Source organism: Colobus angolensis, unplaced genomic scaffold (assembly GCF_000951035.1).
Source record: "Colobus angolensis palliatus isolate OR3802 unplaced genomic scaffold, Cang.pa_1.0 Scaffold1, whole genome shotgun sequence".
In the NCBI taxonomy this organism is placed as follows: domain Eukaryota; kingdom Metazoa; phylum Chordata; class Mammalia; order Primates; family Cercopithecidae; genus Colobus; species Colobus angolensis.
The window spans coordinates 11,472,450-11,499,044 of NW_012110918.1; the positions used below are offsets into that span (position 1 = coordinate 11,472,450).

Genomic DNA, 26,595 nt, shown 5'->3' on the forward strand with positions numbered 1-26,595 from the left:
TAGCCAGGATGGTCTCGATCTCCTGACCTCGTGATCCGTCCGTCTCGGCCTCCCAAAGTGCTGGGATTACAGGCTTGAGCCACCACGCCTGGCTTAGATTTTTTAGTAGAGACAGAGTTTCACTATGTTGGCCAGGCTGGTCTCGAACTCTTGACCTTGTGATCTGCCTGCCTCAGTCTCCCAAAGTGCTGGGATTATAGGCGTGAGCCACCACGCCTGGCCTTTTTTGTGTTTTTGTAGGGACGGGGTTTCACCATATTGGCCAGGCTGGTCTCTAGCTCCTGGTCTCAAGTGATCCTCCCACTTCAGCCTCCCAAGGTACAGAGATTACAGGTGTGATACAGGTATGAGCCACTGCATCCAGCCAATGATGTTACTTTTTAATAAATTCTGCTTTTTTTTTTTTTTTTTACAAGACAAGGTCTGGCTCTGTCACTCAGGCTAAAGAGCAGTGACCCAATCATAGCTCCTACCTCAGCCTCCCAAGTAGCTAGAACTACAAGGACACGCCACCATGCCTGGCTAATTTTAAAAATCTTTTTTGTAGAGATGAGGTCTTGCTATGTTGCCCAGGCTGGTCTTGAACTCCTGGTCTCAAGCAATTCTCCTTCCTCAGCCTCCTACAGTGCTGAGACTACAGGCATGAGCTACCGTGCCAAGCTAAGGGAAATGATTTTTTTTTTTTTGGTCAGTGTGCGTACGGGGAACTGATCTGAACCCAGGTAGTCTAGGCCCAGAGTCAGAGTGAGATCTTAATCCCTCAGGCTAAACAGTCTCTCAATTTACTTGTTCTCCTCCCTCCCTCCCTCTCTCCTCCCTCCTCCTCTCTCTCTCTCTTTCCTTCCTTCCTTTTTTCTTTTTCTTTCTTTCTTTTTCTTTCTTTCTTTCTTTCTTTCTTTCTTTCTTTCTTTCTTTCTTTCTTTCTTTCTTTCTTTCTTTCTTTCTTTCTTTTTTCTTTCTCTTTCTTTCTTTTCTTTCTTTTTTCTTCTTTCTTTCTCTCTTTCTTCTTTCTCTTTCTCTTTCTTTTTCTCTTTTCTTTCTCTTTCTTCCCCTTCCTTCCTTCCTTCCTTTTCTGTCTTTCTTTCTTCCTTTTCTCCCTTTCTTTCTCCCTCCCTTCCTCCCTTCCTTCGTTCCTTCCTGACTGAGTCTTGCTCTGTCACCCAGCCCGGAGCACAATGGTGCAATCTAGGCTCACTTGAATCTCTGCCTCCCAGGTTCAAGCAATTCTCATGCCTCAGCCTCCTGAGGAGCTGGGATTACAGGTGTGCTGTAATTTTTGTATTTTTAGTAGAGACAGGGTTTTGCCATGTTGGCCAGGCTGGTCTTAAACTCCTGACCTCAAGTGATCCACTCGCCTTGGCCTCTCAAAGTGTTGCGATTACAGGCGTGAGCCACTGCACCCGACCCTTGCTCTTCTTTTGAAGTATCCTATTCTTTTCCTGTTGTTTCTGTGAAGCATCCAGGGCTTCTCTGGTCCAAAGTCAGCTTTTATATGAATGTCCAGGCTTAGGGGATTCCAGTGCCAGGCAGGAAGCATAAGTTTAGACTCTTCATTTCGTCCCCGCCCTCTCCCGGCCTCCAGGAAGCGGTGCCTCCGGCGGCGGGCAGCTCTGGGACAGCTGAACACCATCTTGCTGGTGGCCCAGCCCCTGCTCCGGAGGCGGCAGAGACTGCAGGTACAGGGGCTTGGCGGGGGGCAGCGCAGGGTAGAAGCCAGGCTGCCTGAGCTGGCCGAACTGGCCAAATCCCAGCAGCATCGACCCTCTCAGCCCAGCATCTCACGGACTGTGGCTTTGGACACAGTGCTCCTTGAACTCATCCCTTTTCCTTCCGGCCGGGGTAGGCTGGGGCCTTTGGAAGGTGCTGTCTTCTTCCATTCCTGCCCACTCTCCCCAGGGCCTGGCTCTTCCCTCTTGCCTAGGGCTCCCATCCCCTCCAGGCTTCCCCTGGGCCCCTTCCGCTCCCCTCTTTTGCCTGATAACTCTGATCTAAGGTCTATAAAGCAGCTCAAAGGTCAATGCCCATGTGCTACCCCCTCTCTGACCCCTCCCTGGCTGGACTTTGTCCCCTGGGACCATTTCTTCCCTTCTTCCTGCCCTCTTCCCGGTGCCCTGGCAGATGGGCACAGACGCCCACAGTGCTAAGGCTGGTGAGGGCCCTGGAGGGCCAGGGGTAGCTGACCCCTCCTGATCTGTTCTCGCTCCTTTGCTGAGAACTTCCCAGGGGCAGGAGGGGACAGCTGAACTTCAGAGCTGGGGAGGTGCCCCCAGGTGACTCACATGAGAGGCATCAGCTCTTTCCACATCTCCTCCAACAGCTTGGGCACTGGCAGGGCCGGCACAGCAGCGAAAGGGCCTTGGAGAGAGTGCCAAGCATGGTAGGTGGCCTGGAAGGTGGGGGGTTCTACATGGGACTATGAACCTGCTGAGACTGGGACGGCTGAGAGGGCTGCCAGGTGCTACTATGGGTCCTGTCCCTCAGGGCCATACACTGCACCTCCTGAGAAGAGGACCGGGGTGCCCTTGGCTCTTGGTTTCCCTCAGAGGGTCCTTGGGGCTCTATTGGTTTGAGTGTCCAGGGTCAGAATCCTTGGTCTTTGCCTGGGCGTGGTGGCTCATACCCGTAATCCCAGCACTTTGAGGCCGAGGTGAGAGGATTGCTTGAGCCCAGGAATTTGAGACCAGCCTGGGTAACATCTCTACAAAAACAATACAAGTTAGCTGGACACAGTAGCACATACCTGTAGTCTCAGCTACTCAAGAGGTTGAGGTGGGAGGGTCACTTGAGCTTGAGCCTCGGAAGTCAAGGCTGCACTGAGCCATGATCGCACCACTGCATTCTAGCCTGGGTGACAGAGTGAGACCCTGTCTCAAATTAAAAAAAAAAAAAAAAAAATACTTGGTCTCTGGAAGGGATGTTTATAATCTTGGGGGTGAGAGTGTGGGGATGGACACTGGTCCCTAGGCCCCTCCTGTGGATCCTGGGTAAATGGGCCCCCTCTGCCAGGAGCTGGGGCGCTTGGAGATTCCGGCTGAGCTGGCCGTCATGCTGAAGACGGTGGAAGGTGAGTCTTGTTGGTGTCTTCTTGTTAGGACCCCCTCTCCAGTCCCTTTACCGTGGGATATGTCTGTCCCTTGTGGTTCCTCCCTCTGATGCTCCAGGCTCCCCTGAGCTCACTGCTCGGGTCCCTATGGACAGGGGCTGATGGCTCGTGGGGAGGGGTGGAGGTGGTCCCAGGGCCAGGTACCACACCTGGGTGTTCCTGGGCTGCCTCCCGGTGCTTGTTCCCAGGCCATCAGGATGCCCTGGCTGGGAGCATCACAGAGTGCCTGCCCCCTGAGGTTCCTGCCCGGCCCAGCCTGACTCTCCCACCAGACATTGACCGGTTCCCTTTCTCCAGCTTCGTCTCCATCGGCTTTCAGGTGGGCGCCCAGGCCTAAGCTCTTCCCGCTGGCCTCACCGTTCTGAGTTAGCACCTGCCTGGCAGAAGCTGCGTTTTTTACCCCACTTTCAGCTATTTCCCTCCTCCCTCCCCAGCCTTTAGGGCTGTGAATAGCGCTGAATTGCTCTGAAAATAACCGTTGAATGTAAATGTCTCACCATAGAGTGTTATCGGTGTTATTGGATGGGAAAAGTTATTTAGATCCACAATGCCACACCTTTGTTGTACCTGCAGTAGTGCCCTGCTTTTGAAGTCATGACCTTAAAGAATGTTTACTGACAAGGGAAACTGTCCAGACTTCAGCAGTAAATACAAATGCAGGATTCAAAACTGCACATACAGTCCAGGCATGGTGGCTCATGCTTGTAATCCCAGCACTTTGGCAGGCCGAGGTGGGTGGATCACCTGAGGTCAGGAGTTCGAGACCAGCCTGGCCAACATGGTGAAACCCAGTCTCTACTAAAAGTACAAAAATTAGCTGGGCATGATGGCAGGTGCCTGTAATCCCAGTTACTCAGGAGGCTGAGACAGGAGAATCACTTGAACCTGGGAGGTGGAGGCTGCAGCGAGCTGCATGATGGCAGGTGCCTGTAATCCCAGTTACTCAGGAAGCTGAGACAGGAGAATCACTTGAACCTGGGAGGTGGAGGCTGCAGCGAGCTGCATGATGGCAGGTGCCTGTAATCCCAGTTACTCAGGAAGCTGAGACAGGAGAATCACTTGAACCTGGGAGGTGGAGGCTGCAGCGAGCTGCATGATGGCAGGTGCCTGTAATCCCAGTTACTCAGGAGGCTGAGACAGGAGAATCACTTGAACCTGGGAGGTGGAGGCTGCAGTGAGCTGAGATTGTGCCACTGCACTCCAGCCTGGGGCAACACTGGGGTGACAGAGCAAGACTCTTGCCTCAAAAGAAAAAAAAAAAAAACAGCATTAAGATGCATTTCTGTCCAGCCCTCTGCCTCTCCCGAAGTGCCTGCTCTGGTGGGGCTCCCCTGGGTCTGACAGCTGGTAAGTGTGGACTAGCCCTCCTTCCTTGCAGGAGCCATCCCTGCCCAGGCCAGGGCAGCCACTGGCGAAGCCCCTAACCCAGCTGGACGGAGAGAACCCTCAGCATGCCCTGGACATCAACAAAGTGGTGAGTGACACATTGGAGAAGGGACAGGATGGGCGCCTGGGAGCCCTGCACGTCTTGTCCTTACCCAGCTGTGTTGGCAGATGCTGCGGCTTCTGGGGGACGGATCCCTGGAGTCCTGGCAGAGGCAGACCATGGGCACATACCTGGTGCGGCAGGGGCAGTGCCGGCCAGGGCTGCGGAATGAGCTCTTCAGCCAGCTGGTGGCCCAGCTATGGCAGAACCCAGACGAACAGCAGAGCCAGCGGGGCTGGGCCCTCATGGCTGTTCTGCTCAGCGCCTTTCCCCCACTGCCTGTCCTGCAGAAGCCGCTGCTCAAGTAAGGGGCCTGGAAGGTGGGGACCTGGCAGGTGGGGTCGCTGGATCACCCTGCCTCCACTGCAGCCTGTGCCTGCCCTGCAGGTTCGTGTCTGACCAGGCCCCCAGGGGCATGGCAGCGCTGTGCCAGCACAAGCTGCTGGGGGCCTTGGAGCAGTCGCAGTTGGCCCCAGGGGCCACTCGGGCCCACCCTCCAACCCAGCTGGAGTGGATGGCCGGATGGCGGCGAGGCCGCATGGCGCTGGACGTGTTCACCTTCAGCGGTGAGGGTTGCCTCTGGCTGACGCCTCCCAGGCCTGAAGTGGGGCCAGCCCTACCCCTTTGCCCTCCCTGGAACCCCTTCCTGCCCCAGCCTTCCTGCTGCCCTGTCCTCAGTGACCCTGTTCTCTCTCCCCTCTGTCCTGCTTTTGAAACCCTCATGGGGACAGCAGCCCCTTCCTGTCAGGGTGGACCCTGCTGTCCCTCACTCTTACCCCCGACCCCCGCGCCCCTATAGAGGAGTGCTACTCAGCCGAGGTGGAGTCCTGGACCACTGGGGAGCAGCTGGCTGGGTGGATCCTGCAGAGCAGGTATGGCGACCGGGGATGGGGGACAGTGTGGCCAAAGTGATCATTGTGCCCCCAGTCTCGGGGGGCAGGGAGGGGAGGTGCCCCGGGGTGGGCAGGGGCCAGACTGCAGATGGTGATGGGGAACCAGGAGCAGATTAGAAATGAGGGGCATGGGAGCTCCCACGGCCCAGATTCTAACTCAGTAGGTCAGAAAATAAATGCCCACACTGAAGCCCTTGTGGAAATGGCGGGCCGTGAGGTGAGGAGTAGTCCCCGCTGCCGAGACAACCTGGGTCCCGGACCAGGTGGTTCCAGGGCCACCCTCCCTTCCCCAGTCCTCCGCCTTGTGGTCCTTGCCCCTTCTGGATGGCCGCCTGCCTCACTGACTGCCCCTCTCCCACCTAGAGGTCTGGAGGTGCCTCCCCGGGGCTGGTCCGTGTCACTGCATTCCAGGGACACATGGCAGGACTTGGCTGGCTGCGACTTTGTGCTGGACCTGATCAGCCAGACTGAGGACCTGGGGGACCCAGCTGCTCCCCACAGCTACCCCATCACTCCTCTTGGCTCGTAGGTGCCACCCAGCACCCCTCTCCCTGGCCTGCTCCTGCTGGGGAACCCCACAGCCACCCTGCCACACCCAGGGGTTTATAGGAGCTGCCACAGGCCCAGCCCTCCCACCCGGCCTCCTCCCAACCATGGGGCGACCCCCACAGCAGCTTCTACCTCTTGCCCCAGCCTGGGTGACCCTCAGCTTTGGCCACCCCCTTAACTAGATCCTGTTTCCTGCAGAGCCGAGGCCATTCCCCTTGCCCCTAGCATCCAGGCCCCCTCACTGCCCCCAGGACCCCCTCCAGGTCCAGCTCCAACGCTGCCCAGTAGGGACCACACAGGTAAGGCTGCAGTGGGCACATGGACGTTGGCAGAGCACGGGAAGCCCCACGCCCCGGGCCGTGGCACCAACCCTCTCCCTGTCCTACAGGGGAGGTCCAGAGACCAGGGAGCCTGGATGGCTTCCTGGACCAGATCTTCCAGCCAGTGATGTCCTCCGGCCTCAGTGTGAGTCCAGTACAGCCCCTGCATAGCCCTGCCCCAACCCCCCGGGATCTCTGCTGCCCCTTCCATTTTTCTCAGGGCTCTCGCTCTGACCTGTGACCATTGTCCCTTCAGGATCTGGAACAAAGCTGGGCCGTGAGCAGCCGCATGAAGGGAGGGGGCGCCATTGGGCCCACACAGCAGGGCTACCCCATGGGTGAGTGAGGGGCTGATTCCTCACCCAGGGCCTCCGGGCCCGGCAGCATGGCAGGCATGGCCTGGGACCTCTCCGGCAGTGGCGATCGGTGCCCTGGCCAGCTCCCTGGTGCCTGATGCTCTTCTCTGTGCCTGGGGCTGGAGGGAGGTGGCATGTGGGTCGAGGCAGGGACTGACAGGGTGGGCGTGTTCCCTCAGTGTACCCAGGAATGATTCAGATGCCTGGATACCAGCCAGGCATGGTCCCTGCACCCATGCCCATGATGCCAGCAATGGGCACGGTCCCTGCCATGCCAGGTAAGGCTGGGCTGGGGGCACCAGAGTCCCTTCTCAGGAGAGCAGTCACCAGCTCTGGGACTGGAGGAGGGAGGGTCTTGCTAGGAGTCCCGAGTGCACAGTGGGAGGCGAGCTTTTGGCCATGGTGCCCACCGCTCTGGCCGCCTGCCGCCCTCACAGCCATGGTGGTGCCGCCGCAGCTGCCGCTTCCCAGCCTGGACTCAGGGCAGCTGCCCATCCAGCAGCAGACCTTCATCAACCAGCAGGCACTGATCCTGGTGAGCGCTGGCCGGGCCCTGGGGCTACCTGGTGGAGGGAGGTCTATGGCTTGGGGATGAGGATCTGAACCAGCTGCTCCTCCTGCTTCAGGCCCAGCAGATGACAGCTCAGGCCATGACCCTGTCCCTGGAGCAGCAGACGCAGCAGCGGCAGCGGCAGGCTCAGGCCTCCGAAGCTGCGTCCCAGGCCTCACCCTCAGCCATCACCTCCAAGCCCAGGAAGCCCCCCACACCCCTGGAGAAGCCACAGCATGACCTGGAATCAGAGGGTGGCTGCCTGAGGGTGAGGAGGTGACCGTGTCCTCAGGAAGGGGTGTGGGGTGGGGGCTGCAGGGGCAGGGGAGATGGGCAGGGTGAGTAGGCAAGCGCAGGGAAGAGGCTGCTGGCCCAGGACTGGGGACCCGAGGGGTGTGGCGAGTGTGGCACCCAGGCTAGCTAAGCTGCCGCTCACTTCTGCTCCTGCCAGGAGACCTCCGAGGAGGCTGAAGACAGGCCCTGTCGGCCCAAGAGCTTCCAGCAGAAACGGAACTATTTCCAGAAGATGGGTGAGGGCACTTGGGGCGGCAGGCCCCTGTAGAAACACGGCCAGTGCCCCTAGCCTGGGCCAGGGAGGGTGGGGTGTGCTCTGCTCCCCGGAGTTGGTGCGGCCCATCCAGGAGCCCAGCTGGGCTAGTGTGGTAACTTGGAAGGCCATCTGGACACTTGCAGGACAGCCGCAGATCACAGTGAGGACTGTGAAGCCTCCCGCCAAGGTCCAGATCCCCCAGGGGGAGGCGCAGGAGGAGGAGGAGGAGGAGGAGCACGAGGAGCAAGAAGTGGAAACAAGAGCAGGTTGTGGGGAGCTGGGCAGGGCCTGGGGCTCCTGTGGCTCTGCACAGCGTTTAACAGTCTTTCCTGTTTTCCTGGTCAGTGCCGTCCCCTCCTCCTCCCCCTATCATGAAGAAGCCATTGAAGCAAGGTGGGGCCAAAGCTGCAAAAGAGGCTGAGGCTGAGCCAGTCAAGGAGACAGCGGCCAAGGGCCGTGGCCAAGGGCCAGCCCAAGGCAGGGGGATCGTGGTGCGCAGCTCAGACCCCAAGTCCAAACGGCCACAACCCAGCAGGGAAATTGGCAACATCATCCGCATGTACCAGAGCCGCCCAGGCCCGGTGCCTGTGCCTGTGCAGCCATCCAGGTGGGCCCCCAGGGGGAGGTGGCCAGGGCTGTCCCGCTCCTCGGGGAATCACCCTATGAACTTAGTGACCTCTCGCTTCTCCCACGAGGCCTCCCAAAGCTTTCCCGAAGAAAATCAACCCCAAGGACGAGGCTTTGGCCAAGCTGGGTATCAATGGTATCCACTCGCCCCCGCCGGTGAGCGCCCCAGCCTGTCCCCCCAAGAGTGTGCGCTGCTGCACTGGGGAGCCCAAGGCTCTCTGGGGTGAACTTGGCCTTGTGCTGTGAATCAGCCCGTATGCTTTCTCTACATCCTCCCAGATGCTGTTCCCCAGCCCAGGAAAGGGCCCCCCGCCAGCTGTGGCTCCTCGACCCAAGGCCCCACTACAGCTTGGGCCCTCTAGCTCCATCAAGGAAAAGCAGGGGCCCCTTCTGGACCTGTTTGGCCAGAAGCTGCCCACTGCCCAGACACCCCCACCTCCACCAGCGCCACCACTGCCTCTGCCCGAGGACCCAGGGACTCTTTCAGCTGAGCGTCGTTGTAAGGAACCACACTTCCCCTGCACCATGGGCTTCGCTGGGGCAGAGGCAGGGTTCGCACAGACTCTCGGTGCCCGAGGCTGAAGGCATTTTGGTGTGGCTGAGGCCAGCTGTTTGGGCTTCTGGACTTTGGAGCCATATGTAGCTGAGGAGTCCCAGCTTCCGTGTTCCCACCCAGGGCAGGGCCTGGGCATCTTTGGGGCTGTCACTGAGAGGCTGTCACACACAGGGTGTTGTCCTTGACACATACCCGACAGCTCTGTGGAGGAGCCAGTGGCATCACACACAGGGTGTTACCCCTGACACATACCCGACAGCTCTGTGAGGAAGTTGGTGGCCCTGGCTGACGTGGTCATAGAGGGCCCACGAGTCTCAGGGACTCCAGGGAAAGTTTAGGGCCAGAAATGGAGGCAGGAGATGGTGCCGTGGAAGGAGTAAGGCAGCTGGAGGTTGAGAGAGCCGGGCCCTTGGCGGGTTCTTGGGGACGAAGATCTTCCCTCCCGTGCCCCCATCACTCTGGCTCTGAAGCCCCTCGCTGAGGCGCCTCACCCCTTCCTCTCTGCCAGGCTTGACACAGCCCATGGAGGACCAGGGAGTTTCCACCCAGCTACTCGCGCCCTCTGGCAGCGTGTGCTTCTCCTACACTGGCAAGCCCTGGAAGTTGTTCCTACGCAAGGAGGTGGGCATGAGGGTGGGGCCTTGGCCTAGCCTTTTTGGGCTGGCAGGGAGGTGGCAGGCTTTGTGTGTCCCAGTCTGGGACCCCAGCATCCCCTCCCCACAGCCCACCATCTCAAGGCTGATTTTCCAGGCCTGGGAGGGCAGAGGCTGGCTAGGCAGAGGCACCAGACCCACCGATCTTTGCCGTTCTGTGCCCTCCTCCAGGTGTTCTACCCACGGGAGAACTTGAGCCATCCCTACTACCTGCGGCTGCTCTGTGAGCAGGTGAGAGCTGGCCCACCTGCCAGCCTGAGCCATCTGCAGAGATAGCATCCCTGGTGCTCTTTGTGTAATGGCTGGGCCAGGTTAACACCATGTAGGGCATGTTGGCAGCCAGCACTAGGGGGCACTTCTGTGTGCCCAGCCCTGCCTTCATTGAATCTTCACAACATCACTAAGAAGTAGGGACCATGGCCAGGCGCGGTGCTCACGCCTGTAATCCCAGCACTTTGGGAGGCCAAGGCGGGTGGATCACGAGGTCAGGAGTTCGGTACCAGCCTGGCCACCATGGTGAAACTCCATCTCTACCAAAAATACAAAAATTAGGCATGATGGTGCACACCTGTAATCCCAGCTACTTGGGAGGCTGAGGCAGAATTGCTTGAACCCGGGAGACAGAGGTTGTAGTGAACCGAGATTGTGCCACTGGAGTGCAACCGAGACTGCACTCCAGCCTGGGTGACAGAGCGAGACTGTGTCTCAACAACAACAACAACAACAACAAGTAGGGACCATTATTCACATAGTTTTATAGATAAAGATTAAAAGCAAAGTGTGTACAGTGCACAACACGGGCTCTAGCACACAGTAGGTACTTAATAAATGGTTGTACTTTGCCACCTCTGAACGCTCCCAGGAGTGAGCCTCTGTTCCCCCAAATTCTGCAGTAGCAGCCGCCCCCTGCCCCGAACAATCATACACCTGGGCTGACCCAGAGGCAGTTACCATGGGGTCTCTGGGCAGTGCGTGAAAAGGGAGGGCTGGCAGTTGCAGGGGAGGGGACATGTGAGACGTGTGAATGGAGGTGGCCCAAGCCCTCCGTCCCTCCCTGCCCCACCTAGGCCTTCTGCTTAGCATACAGGCCACGGAGGCCAGGGCGCCCTCCGTCGGCCTCCCCAGCTTTTCCTTCATGCATGTTGATGGCTGCTCTGGGGGTGGGCTCTGTCTCAGGACCCAGTGGTGACTACCTAGCTCTGCCCCCAGATCCTGCGGGACACCTTCTCCGAGTCCTGTATCCGGATTTCCCAGGATGAGCGGCGGAAAATGAAAGACCTGCTGGGTATGGGTCCAGGGACCGTGGAGTTGGGAGCTTCAGTGCTGGGGGCTGCGCCTGCCCTGAAGGAGGGAGCAGCATGGCAGCAAACTCTAGAGCCCCCTCTGTGTGAGCAGAGGACAGCCCGGGTCCTTCCTGCCCACAGGAGACTTGGAGGTGGACCTGGGTTCTCTCACCACCACTGAAGACGGCATCAAGAAGCGCATCGTGGTGGCTGCTCGGGACAACTGGGCCAATTACTTCTCCCGCTTCTTTCCTGTCTCGGTCAGTGGCGCTGGGGTGGGGAGTTGGGATGCCAGGCCCCCGGCCTGGATCGTGGGGTGCATGGGCACGGACCCTCCACAAGCAGGAGAGCTGGGGGGCAGGCTCCAGGGGAAGCACAAAGCCCAGCCACCAGCCCTGGGCAGCTCCAGGGCGTCTGGGGCAGTAGCAGGACCCAGGAGCCTGCCTGAGACCCACCACTTTCCTGTAGGGTGAGAGTGGCAGCGACGTGCAGCTGCTAGCCGTGTCCCACCGCGGGCTGCGACTGCTCAAGGTGACCCAAGCCTCCAGCCTCCGCCCCGACCAGCTGAAGATTCTCTGCTCATACAGGTGCGCTGGCCCACGACCCTGGGCTAGAGGTGGGGGCAGGTGGCAAGGTGACCCCAGCTCATGCCCGGCCCCTGCGCAGCTTCGCGGAGGTGCTGGGTGTGGAGTGCCGGGGCAGCTCCACCCTGCAGCTGTCGTTGAAGAGCGAGGAGCTGGTGTTGCACACAGCCCGGGCAAGGGCCATCGAGGCGCTGGTTAAGCTGTTCCTCAGTGAGCTTAAGAAGGCAAGTGTGGGGTGCGGGTTGGGAGGCCGGGCGGGCAGCCCTCACCAATGCTGCATCTCCCCATGTCCGTCTTCCCTGTGGGGGCAGGGGCTGGGGGTTTGGGCTAAATCCCTGGAAGTCTGGGGTGCTAGGTGGAGGGGGAGGCCAGCAGGGGGAGCAGGTGGGAAGGCAAGGACAGGGAGGCGCAGGCAGGCTCCCTGCTCCAGGCCCTCACCCGTTTGCCCGCAGGACTCTGGCTATGTCATCGCCCTGCGCAGCTACATCACTGACAACTGCAGCCTCCTCAGCTTCCACCGTGGGGACCTCATCAAGCTGCTGCCGGTGGCCACCCTGGAGCCAGGTATCGCCAGAGGCCGGCAGGGGCTCACACAGGGAGGGCATCCACTTGGCAGAGGCTGCCTAGGGGCGGAGGGTCCGGTGGGTGAGCCACATCTCTGGGTGCCTTCCAGGCTGGCAGTTTGGCTCTGCTGGGGGCCGTTCCGGACTCTTTCCTGCCGACATAGTGCAGCCGGCTGCCGCTCCCGACTTTTCCTTCTCCAAGGAGCAGAGGAGTGGCTGGCACAAGGGTCAGCTGTCCAACGGGGAACCAGGGCTGGCTCGGTGGGACAGGGCCTCAGAGGTGAGGAAGATAGCAGAAGGAGAACCACAGGCAAGGCCTGCCTGAGACTGAGGAAGGAAAGGGGTTTGACCGCCCCCGAGGCTGCCATGCAGTGGGACCACCCTGCTGTCCGCCTCCTGTGGCTGCCCCTCTGCCCCCTCCTGGTGGCTCGCCTTGTCTCTCCAGCAAGACTGTGCACTCCTTACAGGCAGGGCAGGGCAGGGCTGGGCTGGGCGCTGCTCTTGGGTCCCGTGTGGCACTTAGTTCAATGCTGCCCTAGCAGATGCTTAATAAACAGCTCTTCACTTTCCTGGCTTCTGGTCTTGCTCCTTTGGTGTCTGGCTGGAGAGGGATGGGGCTGGGGCAGGACCCCTAGGACAGGGCACTGGACACTCAGGTGGCACCAGGTTTCTTGTGCTCCCAGCGCCCTGCCCACCCGTGGAGCCAGGCACACAGTGACGACTCGGAGGCCACCAGCCTGCCCTCCTCTGTGTCCTATGCCTCTCTGTCCACCGACTCCCACAACTACACCATGCGGGAATTCGCCCTGCGTTACTTCCGGAAGTCCCAGGCCTTGTGAGTGCACTGGGCCGACCCCTGTGCCTCTCTATCCTCAGTCTTCCCAAGAGGGAGCGCCCTGCTCTGAACCACTGGGCTGTGCTCTTAGCCCAGCCTGGCTGGCTGGGATGAGGGCAGGAGGGCCAAACAAGCTGGGCTGTCTCCCCCTGCCCCCCACAGGCTGGGCCAGACAGATGGAGGTGCCACAGGGAAGGACACAGACAGCCTGGTGCAGTACACCAAGGTGGGGGAGAGGCAGGGAGGGATCTGGCCGGTGGATCTGCCCTCTGACCCCCGCATCCCCCACACCCATGGCCTCCTCTCTTTGGCCACAGGCTCCCATTCAGGAGTCGCTCCTCACCCTCAGTGATGACGTGAACAAGCTGGCTGTGGCCAGCTTCCTGGGTGAGTGGCCATGGGCATCCTGGGTCCCCGTGTCTGCAGTGCCATGGACCTGGGTGTCTGGTCCCTTTATCTCCTTGAGCTCTGCCTGGCTCCATCCCAGTCTGCCAACTCCAGGAAGCTCCCTGGTGGTTCCTGGACTCCAGGGCCCTCACCGCCTACTACTCCCACCCAAGGCTTGTGGGTTGTGTGGAGTCTGGGGTTGGAAGGCAGTCCATGGGTCCAGAGGATGCTATGTGCTGTGTGGGGCCTCGGGTACCCAGGAGCCTCAGTTTCCCCATGAGTCGAACTGTAACCAGCTGCCCTGGCTGGCATCCATGCATTTTGAGAGTGAGGCATCAGATGGCAGGTGAAGGCCCTGCACAGCAACAGCATGAGCCGGGCCAGCCCCAGCACAGCCCCAGCTATGTGCCCTGCTTCTTATCCTGCCTGCAGCCCTGATGCGGTTTATGGGTGACCAGTCCAAGCCCCGGGGCAAGGATGAGATGGATCTGCTCTATGAACTGCTAAAGGTAAGCCTGAGCTGTGTGACCCCCAGCACCTGTGCCTGTCTTCCTGTCTGGGCCTGAAGGAGATCCCCTTCTCTTGGTCACTGTCCTTCATATCATTCCAAAGTATTTACTGAGCACCCATTGCGTGCAGGGGGCGTGGCTGTGAAGCCAGCAGGCTAAGTCTCTGCAGTGCTTACGATAACTTATGTGTCTGGGAGTGAGAGGTCACTGGAGAGTAAGAATGCAGGGAAGGGGCTGCAGTGGAGAAGGCTTTGTGGCAGGAGCCTTCCTACAGGGAGGGAAGGAGTGAGCACGGGGTGACACAGAAGGGCAGGCAACAGTTCAGATGTGGTGGGAAGCCTCGGCATCATCATGCACCAGCAAGGCCAGTGTGGCTGAGCCTCGTGAGCAGCACAGAGAACAGAGGAGGACGGGGAGCAGACGGTGGGTCCAGGCCACCACAGGCCTTGTAGCCATCATTGGCTTCTGATTGTTGGAAAGATGGGAAACCACCAAGAGGATTCTGGAGAAAGACTCGGCTTACATTTCACAGGGTCACTCGGCTGTTGTTTGAGATTCTGGGGGTCTAAGTTTAAAAGCAAAAGGAAGTTATCGCAGTGGTCCCAGGTGAGGGATGGTGCTGGCAGCAAGGGAGAAGCAGAAGATTCAGAGCCAGCAGAGTGTGCTGATCAATCGCATGTGGGCTACGGGAAGGAGGACAACTACTGTCTTCAAGGAGCAGGTCTTGGCTGGTGGAGGAATCTGTTTCGAACACGTGAAGTCTGAAATCCCAGACTTCCCAGTGGAGGAGTCCGGGGTTCAAGGGAGAAGGCTGGAGGCAGGCACCTCATCAGATGGAAGCAGCTGAGGCCACAGGGAGAGGGGCAGACAGAGAGAGGTTCAAGGGCACGGCACTGCTCAGAGGTCAAGGAGTTAAGGTGAAGCCAGCAGAGATGACTAAGAGATCAGAGAAGCAGGGGCTGGACATGTGGCTCACGCCTGTAATCCCAGCACTCTGGGAGGCCGAGGTGGGTGGATCACCTGAGGTAGTTCTAGACCAACCTGGTCAACATGGTGAAACCCCGTCTCTACCAAAATCACAAAAATTAGCTGGGCGTGGTGGAGCACTCCTGTAATACTCAGAAGGTTGAGGCAGGAGAATTGCTTGAACCCAGGAGGGTGGAGGTTGCAGTGAGCTGAGATGGCACCACTGCACTTCAGCCTGGGCGACAGAGCAAGACTGTCTCAAAAAATAAAATAAATCAATGAAAAGGCCAGGCACGGAGGCCCACACCTGTAACCCCAGCACTTTGGAGGCCAAGGCGGGCAGATCATCTGAGGTCAGAGATTAAACCTGGCCAACATATGAAACCCCATCTCTGCTAAAAATAGCCAGGTGTGGTGGTGCGTGCCTATAGTACCCGGGAGGCTGAGGCGGGGAATTGCTTGAACCTGGGAAACAGATTGCAGTGAGCCGAGATCACGCCATCGCATTCCAGCCTGCGTGACAGAGGGAGACAGGGAAGCAGCGAAGAAAGTGACTGAGTAGCCAGTGCAGTGATGCTCTTAAGCTGAGGGAGACATCTTGACCCAGCCCCCGCCCATGGCCTAGCAGGATTTCTCCAGGGCTTCAGACCCCAGGCTCACCGCTCCCATCCCTCACCCCACCTGGCCTTCCTATCCCCACAGCTGTGCCAGGAGGAGAAGCTGAGGGATGAGATTTACTGCCAGGTTATCAAGCAGGTCACAGGACATCCCCGGCCGTGAGTGGGGACCGGTGGGGTGGAGAGGCTTCTGGGGGCAGCTGGGCACCGTGGCCTGGCCAGGCTGAAGCCCGAGCTCTCTGCCCTGCAGGGAACACTGCACTCGAGGCTGGAGCTTCCTCAGCCTTCTCACAGGCTGCTTCTCTCCGTCGACCAGGCTGATGCCCTACCTGACCAAGTTCCTGCAGGATTCAGGCCCCAGCCAAGGTGCCCGTGGGAGGGGAAGATGGAGGAGGGGCAGGGGTTTCTAGGACTGGGAACTTGGAGGGCTTGGGGAGGCCTGGCCACCTCATAACCCCAGCCTGGCTCCTCTGCAGAGCTGGCCCGGAGCAGCCAGGAGCACCTCCAGCGCACAGTCAAATATGGGGGGCGCCGGTGGATGCCCCCACCGGGTGAAATGAAGGCTTTCCTGGTACTGGGGGTGGCGGATGGGCATTGTGGGACACCCTGGGGTGGGGGGGTGTCCCCCACAGGAGACCACTGGCCGACTGACCCTGCAACCTGCCTTGGCAGAAAGGACAAGCCACTCGCCAGCTTCTTATTCACCTGCCAGGGGGTGTGGATTACAGGACGAATATCCATACTTTCACGGTGAGCTTGGGGGCCACCAAGGGAGGCGGCCTTGGGCATCAGTTCTGGGCCCCCCAGCGTCCCTCCCCCTCATCACAGCCTGTCCACATGCCCAGGTGGCAGCAGAAGTGCAGGAAGAGCTGTGCCAGCAAATGGGCATCACAGAGCCTCAGGAAGTGCAGGAATTCGCCCTCTTCCTCATCAAAGAGAAGGGTGAGCTTGGGGACGGAGCCTCACTGTGGGGCCACTCCTCCGCCCGGGGGTGAGGTGGTTTGGTTTCTGCTGGGGTGGCAGGGTGGGGTGTGCGTGGTCTGAGCAGCGGTGGACCTGGGCTCCCCATGCAGGCAAGCTGGTGCGGCCCCTGCGGCCTGCTGAATACCTCAACAGCGTGGCAGTGGACCAGGACGTGAGCCTGCACAGCCGGCGGCTCAGCTGGGAGACGCCACTGCACTTCGATAACTCCATCTACATCAGCACCCACTACAGCCAGGTCAGCCTGCCTGCCTCCCAGCCGCTGCTGCAGTTTGAGGGCGCGGCTTCCTGCCTGGGCGACTTCCAAGCCCCCCCTCCCCACAAGGGTGTGGGTCTGTGGTGGCTGGGGGGTGACGGTAGCAAAACTAGGCTTGAGCCCCTAGAGCCACCAACTGATGGGGCTTTGGGCCACCTCTGCCCTCCTCACCATGCTCCCCGCACAGGTGCTGCGCGACTACCTCCAGGGGAAGCTGCCGGTCAGCGCCAAGGCGGACACGCAGCTCGCCAGGCTGGCCGCCCTGCAGCACCTCAGCAAGGCCAACAGGAACACCCCCTCAGAGTGAGTGGGGGCACCTCCCACCCCTAAGCCCCTCCCCTTCTCCAAGGTCAAGGCCATTTGACTGGTACCCTTCCTGGCCCTAACTGGACTGGCCCAGAGCAGTGGGGCCTGGTGGACATCTGTCCTCTCCACCCCACCGGGAGCTCCTCTGGTTCAGGGCCCTCACCTCATTTATGTGTATGGATCCCTAGTCTTGCCCACAATAGGCACTGGTTCAGTTATTTGGCACATTCTGTATGCCCACCCCTGTACCAGGTGGTCAGGGGCCAAACTGACCCCGGCCCCGCATCCTAGGCAGGACCTGCTAGCTTATGTGCCACAGCAGCTGCAACGGCAGGTGAACACAGCCTCCATCAAGAACCTGATGGATCAGGAGCTGAGACAGCTGGGAGGACACAGCCCCCAGGAAGCACAGATCAGCTTCATTGGTGGGTCTGGGGCTAGGGACCGCTGGGCTGGGGGCTGGAGGCCAAGAGGGAAGGAATGCAGGTAGAGGGGCGAGGAAGGGTCTGCACCTGCCCTGTCCCTCTCAGCTGACCTGAGGGGCAAAGCAGTGCAGGTTCCAGGGCCCTAGCAGTCAGAATTCCTGCCTGCACCCTCTCCACCTGCAGAGGCCGTGAGCCAGCTGCCCCTCTTCGGCTATACCGTCTACATAGCGCTGAGAGCGAGCATGCAGGCCCTGTCGGGACCCGCTCTCCTGGGGCTCAGTCGCCAGCATCTCATCCTCATGGATCCCAGCTCCCAGGTGGGCAGCGCTCTTGCCCCAGCTCTGGCCTAGGGACCCTTGGGCCATTCCATCACCCACAGTGACCCCTCCCTGGAGAGGAGACCAGCCCTGCTCTCTGCTGCCCCCAGAATCTGTACTGTCGCATTGCCCTGACGAGCCTGCAGCGGCTCCACCTGCTAAGCCCACTGGAGGAGACGGGGCCCCCTGGCCTGGAACTCAACTATGGCACAGCTGACAACCCCCAGACCCTCTGGTTTGAGCTGCCACAGGTGAGCGGCCAGGCCTCTGGCCACCTTGGGAAGGTGGATGTGAGGGCCTCGCCCCGGCATGGCATGCAGTGGGAGCCCAGGCCCAGGCCGATGCCCACTGCTCCGGATGCTGTGGGCCGGGGCAGAGGCGAGGGGCTGGTTGGGGAGCCCTCTTGTAACAGGCCTTTCTCTGGGCAGGCCCAGGAGCTGCTATACACCACTGTCTTCCTGATAGACAGCAATGCCTCTTGCACTGAGTGGCCCAGCGTCAACTGAGAGGAGCGTAGGCCAGGGAGAGACGAGGGTGAGGCCTCCCCTGGCCCAAGTCTCACCCAGATGGTCTGCCTTGGATGCTATCAGATCACTGTTCCAGAACCTGCCACAGCACAGCCCAGCCGGCCCACAGGCAGGCCATGAGGCAGGGGCTGCTATCATGTCACCAACAGGCAAAGAAAACAGCCAGACCCCCTCCAGGATGGCCTGGGCCCAAAGAGGGCTGCAGGAACTCGCCTGGGGAATCTGAGGTTGCCCAGGCTGAGGGAGACGCCCACCGGCCCCAGGCTCCGCCCAGGCCCCACATTAGCACAATCCCAGGCATGGGAGAAACAGCTGCTGAGGAAATAAAACTCCCCGGAGAAAAGGGCTGTGTGCACGAGTGCATGCGCCACCACACGACTTTATTCCTCTCCCAAACACCTCGTCAGGCCTGGCCTTCCTGAGCAGGAGCTGAGCAGAAACGGGGCCTGGCTGCCTCTCCTCTGCCACAGCTCTGACCTGGGCAAGGCTGGAAGCTGGCATCGTAATGGATGGGGAGCGGGTGGAGGACCTGAGGTTCCCCTGAATAGGTCCCAATACCTTGGACAGGTGGGCCTTGTCCTGACTTAAAACTTGGGGAGGGGCCACTCTTCCTTCGCCGCCTTCTGGCAGCAGCTCCACCATCCTCCACCTTCTGTCCGGGCATGTGTCCTAGAAAACCCAGCCATGAGGGCCAGGAGAGGCAGGAGGCTCTGAGAAGGGTCTATAGGCTTTGCAAGCAGAAAGAAAGGTGGGCTGACCTCTGACCTGGAGTCAGGGGGTGTCTGGGGTCATCCCCAAAGCCAAGTATGGTTGGAAGGGAGAAGGACTGAGAAAAGGCGATGGCACTGGCATCAGCAGGCGAGGCCCAGGCTGGCCCATGCTAGAATCTGGTGGAGGACGCGGGCCTTGCCCAGCCACCAGTTGGTCATCTCTGGGGGTCACACAGGCTGTGCCAGTCAGCTTCGCTCTCACACCGAGCTCGGCCATGGAAGAAGTGCCTGATGAGGTTCTGGGCCTCTTCTTTCACTACAGATTCAGGGTGGGGGCATGAGGTGAGTGTCCGCCTCCTCCCTGTAGACCACCCTCCCAAGTACCTCCTGGCCCCGGCAATGCCAGCGCTCACCGCTCCTTCCAGGAGAGGTCTTCTGAGTCAGCAAGTGTGAGAGGTGGCGGGCAAAGCCTTTAAACAACTCCTGGAAGGGAGAGGGAGAAGAGAAGCAGAGAGCAGGACCCTGCCCTGACCCCAGAGCGACCCACAGCCACGACCCGATGGCAAGGCAGGCCCCAGGGAGGACGGGCGCGGGACTGGCCCTGGCCCAGCCTGCTCTGGCCCACCGTGTTCTGGGGCTCACACTCCCTGCCTCCCGTCCCCACTACACCCACATTCCCCAGGCCTGGGAGAAGGCAGAGTCCACCCACTCCCCCTACCTTGGAAGCAAACTTGCCCTCCTTGTAGAAAGGGGTCAAGCACTTGACCACAACATTTGCAGCCTCCTTCAAGGAGATGCCAGGAGCTGAGAGCTGACAGGGGTCTTGAGCTATGGGATTCAAGGTGCCCTGATCGCTGGCCGAGACGCTGCCCTTGACCTCGGCTAAGACGGAGGGCTTGGCTGAGGGGCGCAGTCTCTTCTGAGGCTGGCTCTCTGGGTTCTCCTGAGAAGGGCCACAGCAGAGGGTCATTCTTGAGTTCCCTTCCACTGACCTGCTCCCCTCCTCCAAAGACTAGGCCCCCACACCAGCCGCCCCCACACCAGCCCAGCCCATCTGCCGCCGGGTATGGAAAGAAGCACTGATTTTCCCTGACCCCTTGACCAGGGCACAACAGCTCCTGGCCTCGCCCACAGCCCTTCTCTCCTTCCCAACGGCCTCATCCCTGCCGGCACCTGCTGCGATGGAGGCCGCTTGCCCTTCCATGTGTCCTTTGCAGGGGTGGGCTGGACTTCAGGGGTGCCCTGACCGCTGGGCAGGCGGGTGCTGGTGGAGAAGAGCAGGCATCACAGCTCTGGGTCCCAGCGGCTCCCTCAGCCTAGGAGGCCTAGGAGGGCCCATCTTACGGATGAGCTCCGAGCTTCAGACGCCCAGTGAGCAAAGGGGATGCTGCCATGTGGCTTCCAGAAGATTCTATGACTACCTCTACCCTTACCTTGGCCTCTCCCTGAGGCACTCTTCAGTCTGGGGAGGGGCAGGCAAACGTCCCCCGGCTCCATCTTCCTCCCCTGTGTATTTCTCTGGGGCCATCAGTGGTCCCTGAACCCCCTCACGGGAGGGGCAGGCACCTTCTGCCTCTGGGGCTGATGCCAGCGGCACTGGGCTTTCCACCCTTCGGCAGAAGAAGCGGGCGATGCTCTGAGAATCCTTGTGGGCTGCTGCGGCCAGGAGCTGCTGTTTCTTGCTAGCCCGGCCCCTGGCAAGGGAACTGCCCCCAGAGGAACTTTTTGCCTTCTTCTCAGGGGAGGGCCCCCCACAGTGAGCGCTGCCTCCAGGGACCTCCCCTCTGGGCCCAGGGAGGGGCTCACTCCTGTCCTCATCCAAGAGGCCACAGGGCCGGCTCGGGGGCTCGCGCTCGCCTCCCCGCTTGCGCTGGGGGGCTTGCTCCCTGATCCGAGTCGTCTCCATCAGTTCCGTGGCCGTCTGGAACGGGCGGGAGCCTTTGGGGAAACCAGCTCCCACCCGCTTGGGTTTGAGCTGTAAATGTGAGCAGGAGGAGAGGAGGTTCAGCCCACCAGGCCTCCTCGAGGGCTCCGCTGGCTGGACCAGTCGCTCACATTGGGCCGGGGCTCTCAGGAGTGTGGGAGGGAAGAGGCAGGCAGGACCCTGCTGGGAAGCCAGGCCATGGCAAGAGGTGCACCCGAGGACAGAGGGAAGTGGAGCCTTTCCTGGTCACAGGTCTGGAGGCCACTGGGCCACAGCTCACCGAGTACACATGGGAGGCCGGTGGGATGTCATACTCATTGGGCTCGGGGGGCTCAGCTTGGGCACTGCAGCTCTTGGCACTGCCTCCCACGTCATAGGGCTGCCCATCCTTGGAGGCTCTGTGGATATCGGCCACCTGGGCAGGGATGGGCAGGGAGGCTGTGGTACCCGCCAGCTCCTCCTGACATGCCCTACCCAGCCCTCCTTTTCCACTAGGCACTAGAAGTGGGTTTCTGTGGCCAGTGGCTGCAGACAACTAACCACTGGGCAAGTTTTAGGCCTCCCATCCTCACAGGGTTGGCTAAAAACACCTCCGGCTAATGGAGAATGGAGCTCTGCCCCCATAAACTGTCTCTGGGGTAGGCTGGGGAGGGTGTGTTCTGGGGTGCCCGTGCCCGGAGAGCTGGCAGACAGCTTCTGCCTCAGAGCATGGAGAGGCCCTTGCAACGACCCTTGGTCCGCCTGCACCAGGCTCACCTTCTTCAGCACGCTGGCCTTGTACAGGTTGGCCACCTTAGCATTCCGGAATGTCTCATGTTCCAGCGCCACGGCCTTGGCCCGGAGGTCAGCTCTGTGGGTGCAAGGTAACAGGCACAAGGTATCAGGTGGGCCCGGGCTTCTCCCTGCCAAGCTCCTGTGGGACTTGAGGCCTCGTGGGGTAGGCCTTGGGCACAGGGATTCTGACTAGGACTCTCTGGGCACCCTGTGGTTTACTGTCCCTCAGCAGCTGTTGGCAGCACCTAAGTTGCAGCCATGCCTGGCCCTGGTGGGGTTTAGGTGCAGTCCCCTGGAGTAGGAGAGGTACAATCTGGGGAGAGGCGGCCCAAACAGGCCAGGGTTGATAGGGTCCTGCAGTCTCCAAGGGAATGAGAGCTTGGAGGGCTCCTCTGCCCAGTGACCGTGGAACTCACTCATCAGTGGTACATGTGGACTGGCGGTTATTGCTCAGCGCCTCCTCCAGAAGCCCCAGACAGTGTTCCCGTGCCTGGCACAGGAGAGTAAGATTGGTCACACGGCCTCGAGGCTGGGGGAGGGCCCTGGGGGGTGTCTGAGGAGCTGCCTGTCTCTTACCTTCACAGTCAGCCTGGGGATCCTCCTGCTACAAGCCTCTTTCAGGGGACAGTTCTCATCTGTGGGGGGGGAGGTCCTTGGTCCTTTCATTCCACCTTCTGCGCTCTGAGGTCCCCCACACCCCAGATGAGAATCCTCCTTCCATGCCCCGGGAAGAGCCCACAAGCCTCTAGGAACATTTTTGTACTGACCTGGGGGTACAAATTCTTCTATCTTGGGGTCTTTGCCCTGGAGGACAACATGAAGGGTCCATGAGGCATCCTGCCCTGCCACAGGACAGTCCCATCCAGCACCGGAGAAGGGGCTGAGAGGTGCGAGCAGGGGGCCACCAGGGGCCCCGCAGAAGCCACCGAGCACCTCCCCTCACCTTGCGCAGCTGCATCTGCTTCTGATAGAAGAGGTTCCACTCCCGCTTGTGGGCCTCATCTCTGCCTTCATCCCCGCTGCCTCCAGAACCTTCATCGTACCTAGGGACAGGCCAGGCATAAGTGGGCCTGGCCTGGACTCTGCCCTCCCCATGTGTGCTGCTGCTAGGACGGCAATGTCCCTGATGTCCTACCAGCTCAAGGGGGGATTGCAGCATCGTAGCACCTCTGGTCTGGCCTTAGCGCCAAGGGAATGCTGGACGATTCCAGTGGGTTAGAGTCCCTGGCTTCTTGGCCCCTTACCTGCTGAAGCCCCCGTAGCCCTTGCGGCCTCCCTCATATAGCTCAGGGTCAAAGCCATTCCCCTGGGAGGGCCCGATGCAGGTCTTGCTCCAACTGCTGCTGCGCTCCAAGGCCTCCAGCTGCCTCCGCACGGCCATGGGGTTCTGGCAGTGGTCGCAGCCTTTGGCGCAGGCAGGCGGCGCATCCCCGAAGTACTTGGCAATGGCAGCATGGCGGCACCTGGAGCAGGAAGCACCGCAGAGGTGAGGGGCAGAGAGCCCAGCTGGCTGGCGTCTGTTCACCCGAGCCCTAATCGCTGGCCGAGCGAGCACTGCCGTGTCTGGCACCATGCCAGGAGCCCCACACCCCCCCATCTCATCCAAGCCGTACTGGGCATCGTTTGGCTCTGCCCACTACACAGATGAGGACAATGAGGTGAACAAACTTTCCTAAGGTCACGCAACACATGGGGGTCTCCCGGGAAGCAGGATATGAACCCCACTCTGTCCAGTTACTCCTCTGCTCCTCCCCTCTGTCCTCTGGCAATGGGATGTACTGCACAGAGTTCAGACTCTGGGTGCAGATGCTGGCTCTGCCATGAAGGCTGTCTTTTGGGTGACACATTTCACTTCCTAAAGCCCATGCATTCCCATCAGTAAGATGGTGCAGGCCGGGCGCGGTGGCTCAAGCCTGTAATCCCAGCACTTTGGGAGGCCGAGACGGGTGGATCACGAGGTCAGGAGATCGAGACCATCCTGGCTAACCCGGTGAAACCCCGTCTCTACTAAAAAATACAAAAAACTAGCCGGGCGAGGTGGCGGGCGCCTGTAGTCCCAGCTACTCGGGAGGCTGAGGCAGGAGAATGGCGTGAACCTGGGAGGCGGAGCTTGCAGTGAGCTGAGATCCGGCCACTGCACTCCAGCCTGGGCGACAGAGCGAGACTCTGTCTCAAGAAAAAAAAAAAAAAAGATGGTGCAGCAAGGCAGCGACCTCACGGACTGAGTGAACATGGCTGAGATGTCTGAAGTGTATTACAGTGTAGTCACACCCCATGGAATGACTGCATAGCCAACGGTGGTCCCCTAAGATTCTAACACTGTATTTCTACTGTACCTTTTCTATGCTTATGTGTGCTTAGATATGTGAATACCACCGTGTTACAACTGCATATGGTACTTGGGACAGTAACATGATGTACAGGTTTGTGGTCTAGGAGCAACAAGCTGTCCCACATGGCCTGGGTGTGTAGGAGGCTATGCCACTTAATGTTTTTTTTCCTTCTCTTCCCTGGAATCGCCATTTGATTTGTTTAAGTATACCTGTGACTGTGCAATGACAAGTTAAATTTCTCAAAACTTATTTGCATTGCTAAGGCAGGCATGACGGTGTAGTAATATGTCCCATCATCAACCTCTGAGGGTGTCCCAGGTGGGGCCTTTAGCCAGGGAGATGCAGCCTTGCCTGGAGTCCTCCTCTTGTCTTCCTCTGTCTCAACCCTGCTGCAGCCCTCCTGGGGTGAGTGGCCTCTGCCCATGCTGGGAGCAGGGAGCAGCCTCTGGCTGGCCCACGAGGCTCTGTCGCATCTCTGTTCCCTATGCATGGGGGTGGCTGTCGACCCTTGGGGCAGGTGCAGAGGCTGCAAGAGGGGCCATAGCTCTCTCAGGCTCCTTACAAACAGCCATTCCTGCCCCCAGGAACGTGGCACAGGGTAGGGAAGCCCAAGAGGAGATGCTGGAACAGAGGCAGGGCTGTCTGGGGTGCCACATCCCAGGGACGAGAATAGCTGGTGTTAACTGCTGTAACTAGAACTCCTCCCAGTGTGAGCACTGCTGGGGCTGCAAGAAGCCCTTTGAGGGGCTGCGACCCCAAGGCGCAGGCTCAAAGATCCAAGGCTGATTGTAACACCCCCCTAAGGAAGCAGGGCCTGGCTGACTCCTTTAGCTGAGTGAACGCAGCTCTGAAGCCTGACCTGGGCTGGAACAGCCGAGGCGGCCACCAGAGGGTGCTCCTGCCCCCGCTCTGCTCCAAAGAGTAAATACGACAAACGGTCCATCCCCAGGAGTCCGTGCGTCTGCACAGCGGCCGCCTGTCCAGCCTTCTGGGAGGCTCTGGCATCCAAGCGGTGTGACCACATGGCTGGCTTCCTCCCCCTGCCCTCCCCAAGCCCTGACTCACTGGGGTTTTGTGCTCGGACTCAAAGAGCTCCATTGACAGTGGGGCTGGGGTCAGTTTCTCTCCACACAGCCTGGCCTGCTGGGTGGCACAACCAGGCAAATGTCACAGGGCCCGGCCCCTGCACTCTGGAGCCCTGCCCTGACAGCTGGGCCAGGAGTGCGGTCACAGCCCCGGCAGAAGGCCCTCACCTCACGAGGAACATGAGATGCCTTGCCGGGCGGGCAGGCCACTCCCGGGTCACTCAGGATTCCAAGTTCTCCCCCAAGACGCCTTCAGACGCTGAGTGGTACAAGGGCCTCCCCAGGGACTGGCTGCAAAGCCTCCAGCTCGGCTTGGGAGGGCACCAGCTCCCCACTGTTTACTGTTGTTCCTGAGAGGCCAGAGGGAGGGGCCAGCCAGGGAGTGGCCAGAGGGTCAGAAGGGGTGGCCTTCCCGCGGGCAGGGTGGGTGCCCCAGACCTGAGAGCACTGCAGGACTCCCCTCCACAGGCTCAGGTGGCGCCTCCCCAGGGTCCTCCCGGCCAGGGAGGCAGAGAGCTGACTTCCTTCTTCAGCTCCCAACTCAGGCCCAGCCCACGGCATGGGAGTGGGGGAGAGGGAGAGGAGGGGAAAGGAAGAAGGAGGAGGAGAGAGGGAGCTCATCCCGTCCCCGAGCAGCCCTCTCAGGGCAGAGGTGAGGCACCGGGACATGAAGTTGGAGGACAAGTTCCCACGCAGGGCTTCCTCGGGCTCCCCCTCGCGACGGTAATTTGACACTTGGATCTCCAGGACGACCAACAACAAAAAAGCCAGGCAGAGACAGCAGCTGGCTGTCAGCAGAGGGGCTGGGCTGAGGCGCCCAGGGGAGCTGCGGCACCCACGGAGGAAGTACGAGGACAGCACGTGGAGGCTCCGCGCTGGGGCACTGCTGCTCAGCCCCCGACACCTGAGCTCCCAGGTGAGTGGAAATGGCCACAGAAGAAGGGAGGATCGTGAGGGAGCAGCAAGGGTCTCCTGCCCCCAGGGTGAAGGGCCACAGTCTACCATAAACACAGAGAGGTCTTGGGGGACATGCTGGGCCACTTTCCTGCGGGGAAATCAGACAGCCTCCTGCACGCACCTGCGCTCTCCCTCCTGCTGGGACCCTGCACTAGGGGAGGGCCAGGGGCTCTGCTCAGCGCGCCTCCCGCTCCGCCTGCTGTGCAGCAGAGGGGCCCCGAGGGCCTGCTTATTCTGCAAGTTCATTTCAGCTCTTTTATTCAGGGGGCTTAAAAGAGGGATTTGGCTGTCCAGCTTGGAAGAGAACGGCTGCTGGCCTGCTGAGCCTCCCTTTTTCCCAGGATTAGGGCAGAGCCCTGTCGAGGTCAGTGCGGGGTCTGCCCAGCCAGTGTGTGGCACCCCCAGGATGCAGCAGGACTCCACCCATCTGTGTCCGTTCAGGGGCTTGGCCCACTCACTGCCAGTGTTCTCAGTTCAGGGCTCGGCCTGGGTCCTCCTCCCTGGGCCCACCTAGAACTGCATGAGCTTCCAGATCTCCCCCTGGTGATGAGCCTTGAACACCAAACCAGGAACCTGGATGACTGACTTTCGACCCAGGCTCAGGTGGGGAGAA

General features: G+C 60.2%; 2 protein-coding genes across 4 annotated transcripts in view; one reads left to right on the forward strand and one right to left on the reverse strand.

Moving 5' to 3' along the window:
• LOC105515018 (unconventional myosin-XVB) overlaps window positions 1-18,542 on the forward strand; it is a 29,516-nt gene extending 10,974 nt beyond the window's left edge. The window contains exons 7-49 of one of the 2 annotated variants that reach the window (XM_011946743.1): window positions 1,583-1,676; window positions 2,318-2,377; window positions 3,007-3,064; window positions 3,292-3,422; window positions 4,482-4,577; window positions 4,658-4,893; window positions 4,977-5,155; window positions 5,389-5,461; window positions 5,846-6,007; window positions 6,230-6,330; window positions 6,420-6,496; window positions 6,608-6,689; window positions 6,887-6,985; window positions 7,145-7,242; window positions 7,334-7,525; window positions 7,709-7,787; window positions 7,951-8,073; window positions 8,153-8,414; window positions 8,503-8,590; window positions 8,714-8,933; window positions 9,499-9,611; window positions 9,815-9,874; window positions 10,853-10,928; window positions 11,068-11,186; window positions 11,395-11,513; window positions 11,593-11,734; window positions 11,963-12,074; window positions 12,184-12,353; window positions 12,757-12,908; window positions 13,071-13,134; window positions 13,226-13,295; window positions 13,728-13,804; window positions 15,473-15,546; window positions 15,638-15,753; window positions 15,864-15,958; window positions 16,060-16,137; window positions 16,233-16,329; window positions 16,461-16,606; window positions 16,812-16,927; window positions 17,222-17,355; window positions 17,539-17,672; window positions 17,783-17,923; window positions 18,101-18,542. In XM_011946743.1, the coding sequence (XP_011802133.1) occupies window positions 1,583-1,676; window positions 2,318-2,377; window positions 3,007-3,064; window positions 3,292-3,422; window positions 4,482-4,577; window positions 4,658-4,893; window positions 4,977-5,155; window positions 5,389-5,461; window positions 5,846-6,007; window positions 6,230-6,330; window positions 6,420-6,496; window positions 6,608-6,689; window positions 6,887-6,985; window positions 7,145-7,242; window positions 7,334-7,525; window positions 7,709-7,787; window positions 7,951-8,073; window positions 8,153-8,414; window positions 8,503-8,590; window positions 8,714-8,933; window positions 9,499-9,611; window positions 9,815-9,874; window positions 10,853-10,928; window positions 11,068-11,186; window positions 11,395-11,513; window positions 11,593-11,734; window positions 11,963-12,074; window positions 12,184-12,353; window positions 12,757-12,908; window positions 13,071-13,134; window positions 13,226-13,295; window positions 13,728-13,804; window positions 15,473-15,546; window positions 15,638-15,753; window positions 15,864-15,958; window positions 16,060-16,137; window positions 16,233-16,329; window positions 16,461-16,606; window positions 16,812-16,927; window positions 17,222-17,355; window positions 17,539-17,672; window positions 17,783-17,923; window positions 18,101-18,178 (4,993 nt within the window). In that variant the 3' untranslated portion in view covers window positions 18,179-18,542. Of the gene's footprint in view, window positions 1-1,582; window positions 1,677-2,317; window positions 2,378-3,006; window positions 3,065-3,291; window positions 3,423-4,481; window positions 4,578-4,657; window positions 4,894-4,976; window positions 5,156-5,388; window positions 5,462-5,845; window positions 6,008-6,229; window positions 6,331-6,419; window positions 6,497-6,607; window positions 6,690-6,886; window positions 6,986-7,144; window positions 7,243-7,333; window positions 7,526-7,708; window positions 7,788-7,950; window positions 8,074-8,152; window positions 8,415-8,502; window positions 8,591-8,713; window positions 8,934-9,498; window positions 9,612-9,814; window positions 9,875-10,852; window positions 10,929-11,067; window positions 11,187-11,394; window positions 11,514-11,592; window positions 11,735-11,962; window positions 12,075-12,183; window positions 12,648-12,756; window positions 12,909-13,070; window positions 13,135-13,225; window positions 13,296-13,727; window positions 13,805-15,472; window positions 15,547-15,637; window positions 15,754-15,863; window positions 15,959-16,059; window positions 16,138-16,232; window positions 16,330-16,460; window positions 16,607-16,811; window positions 16,928-17,221; window positions 17,356-17,538; window positions 17,673-17,782; window positions 17,924-18,100 lie in introns of those variants that run through there. The other variant, XM_011946817.1, reaches the window with a different exon arrangement.
• Window positions 18,538-26,595, reverse strand: part of RECQL5 (RecQ protein-like 5) — a 43,885-nt gene continuing 35,827 nt past the window's right edge. Inside the window, exons 9-20 of one of the 2 annotated variants that reach the window (XM_011946173.1) lie at window positions 22,852-23,070; window positions 22,551-22,650; window positions 22,375-22,411; window positions 22,184-22,242; window positions 22,024-22,097; window positions 21,590-21,683; window positions 21,114-21,248; window positions 20,343-20,884; window positions 20,083-20,173; window positions 19,628-19,852; window positions 19,323-19,392; window positions 18,538-19,225 (exon numbers count right to left, since the gene is read on the reverse strand). In XM_011946173.1, the coding sequence (XP_011801563.1) occupies window positions 19,125-19,225; window positions 19,323-19,392; window positions 19,628-19,852; window positions 20,083-20,173; window positions 20,343-20,884; window positions 21,114-21,248; window positions 21,590-21,683; window positions 22,024-22,097; window positions 22,184-22,242; window positions 22,375-22,411; window positions 22,551-22,650; window positions 22,852-23,070 (1,747 nt within the window). In that variant the 3' untranslated portion in view covers window positions 18,538-19,124. The remainder of the gene's footprint in view (window positions 19,226-19,322; window positions 19,393-19,627; window positions 19,853-20,082; window positions 20,174-20,342; window positions 20,885-21,113; window positions 21,249-21,589; window positions 21,684-22,023; window positions 22,098-22,183; window positions 22,243-22,374; window positions 22,412-22,550; window positions 22,651-22,851; window positions 23,071-26,595) is intronic. The other variant, XM_011946259.1, reaches the window with a different exon arrangement.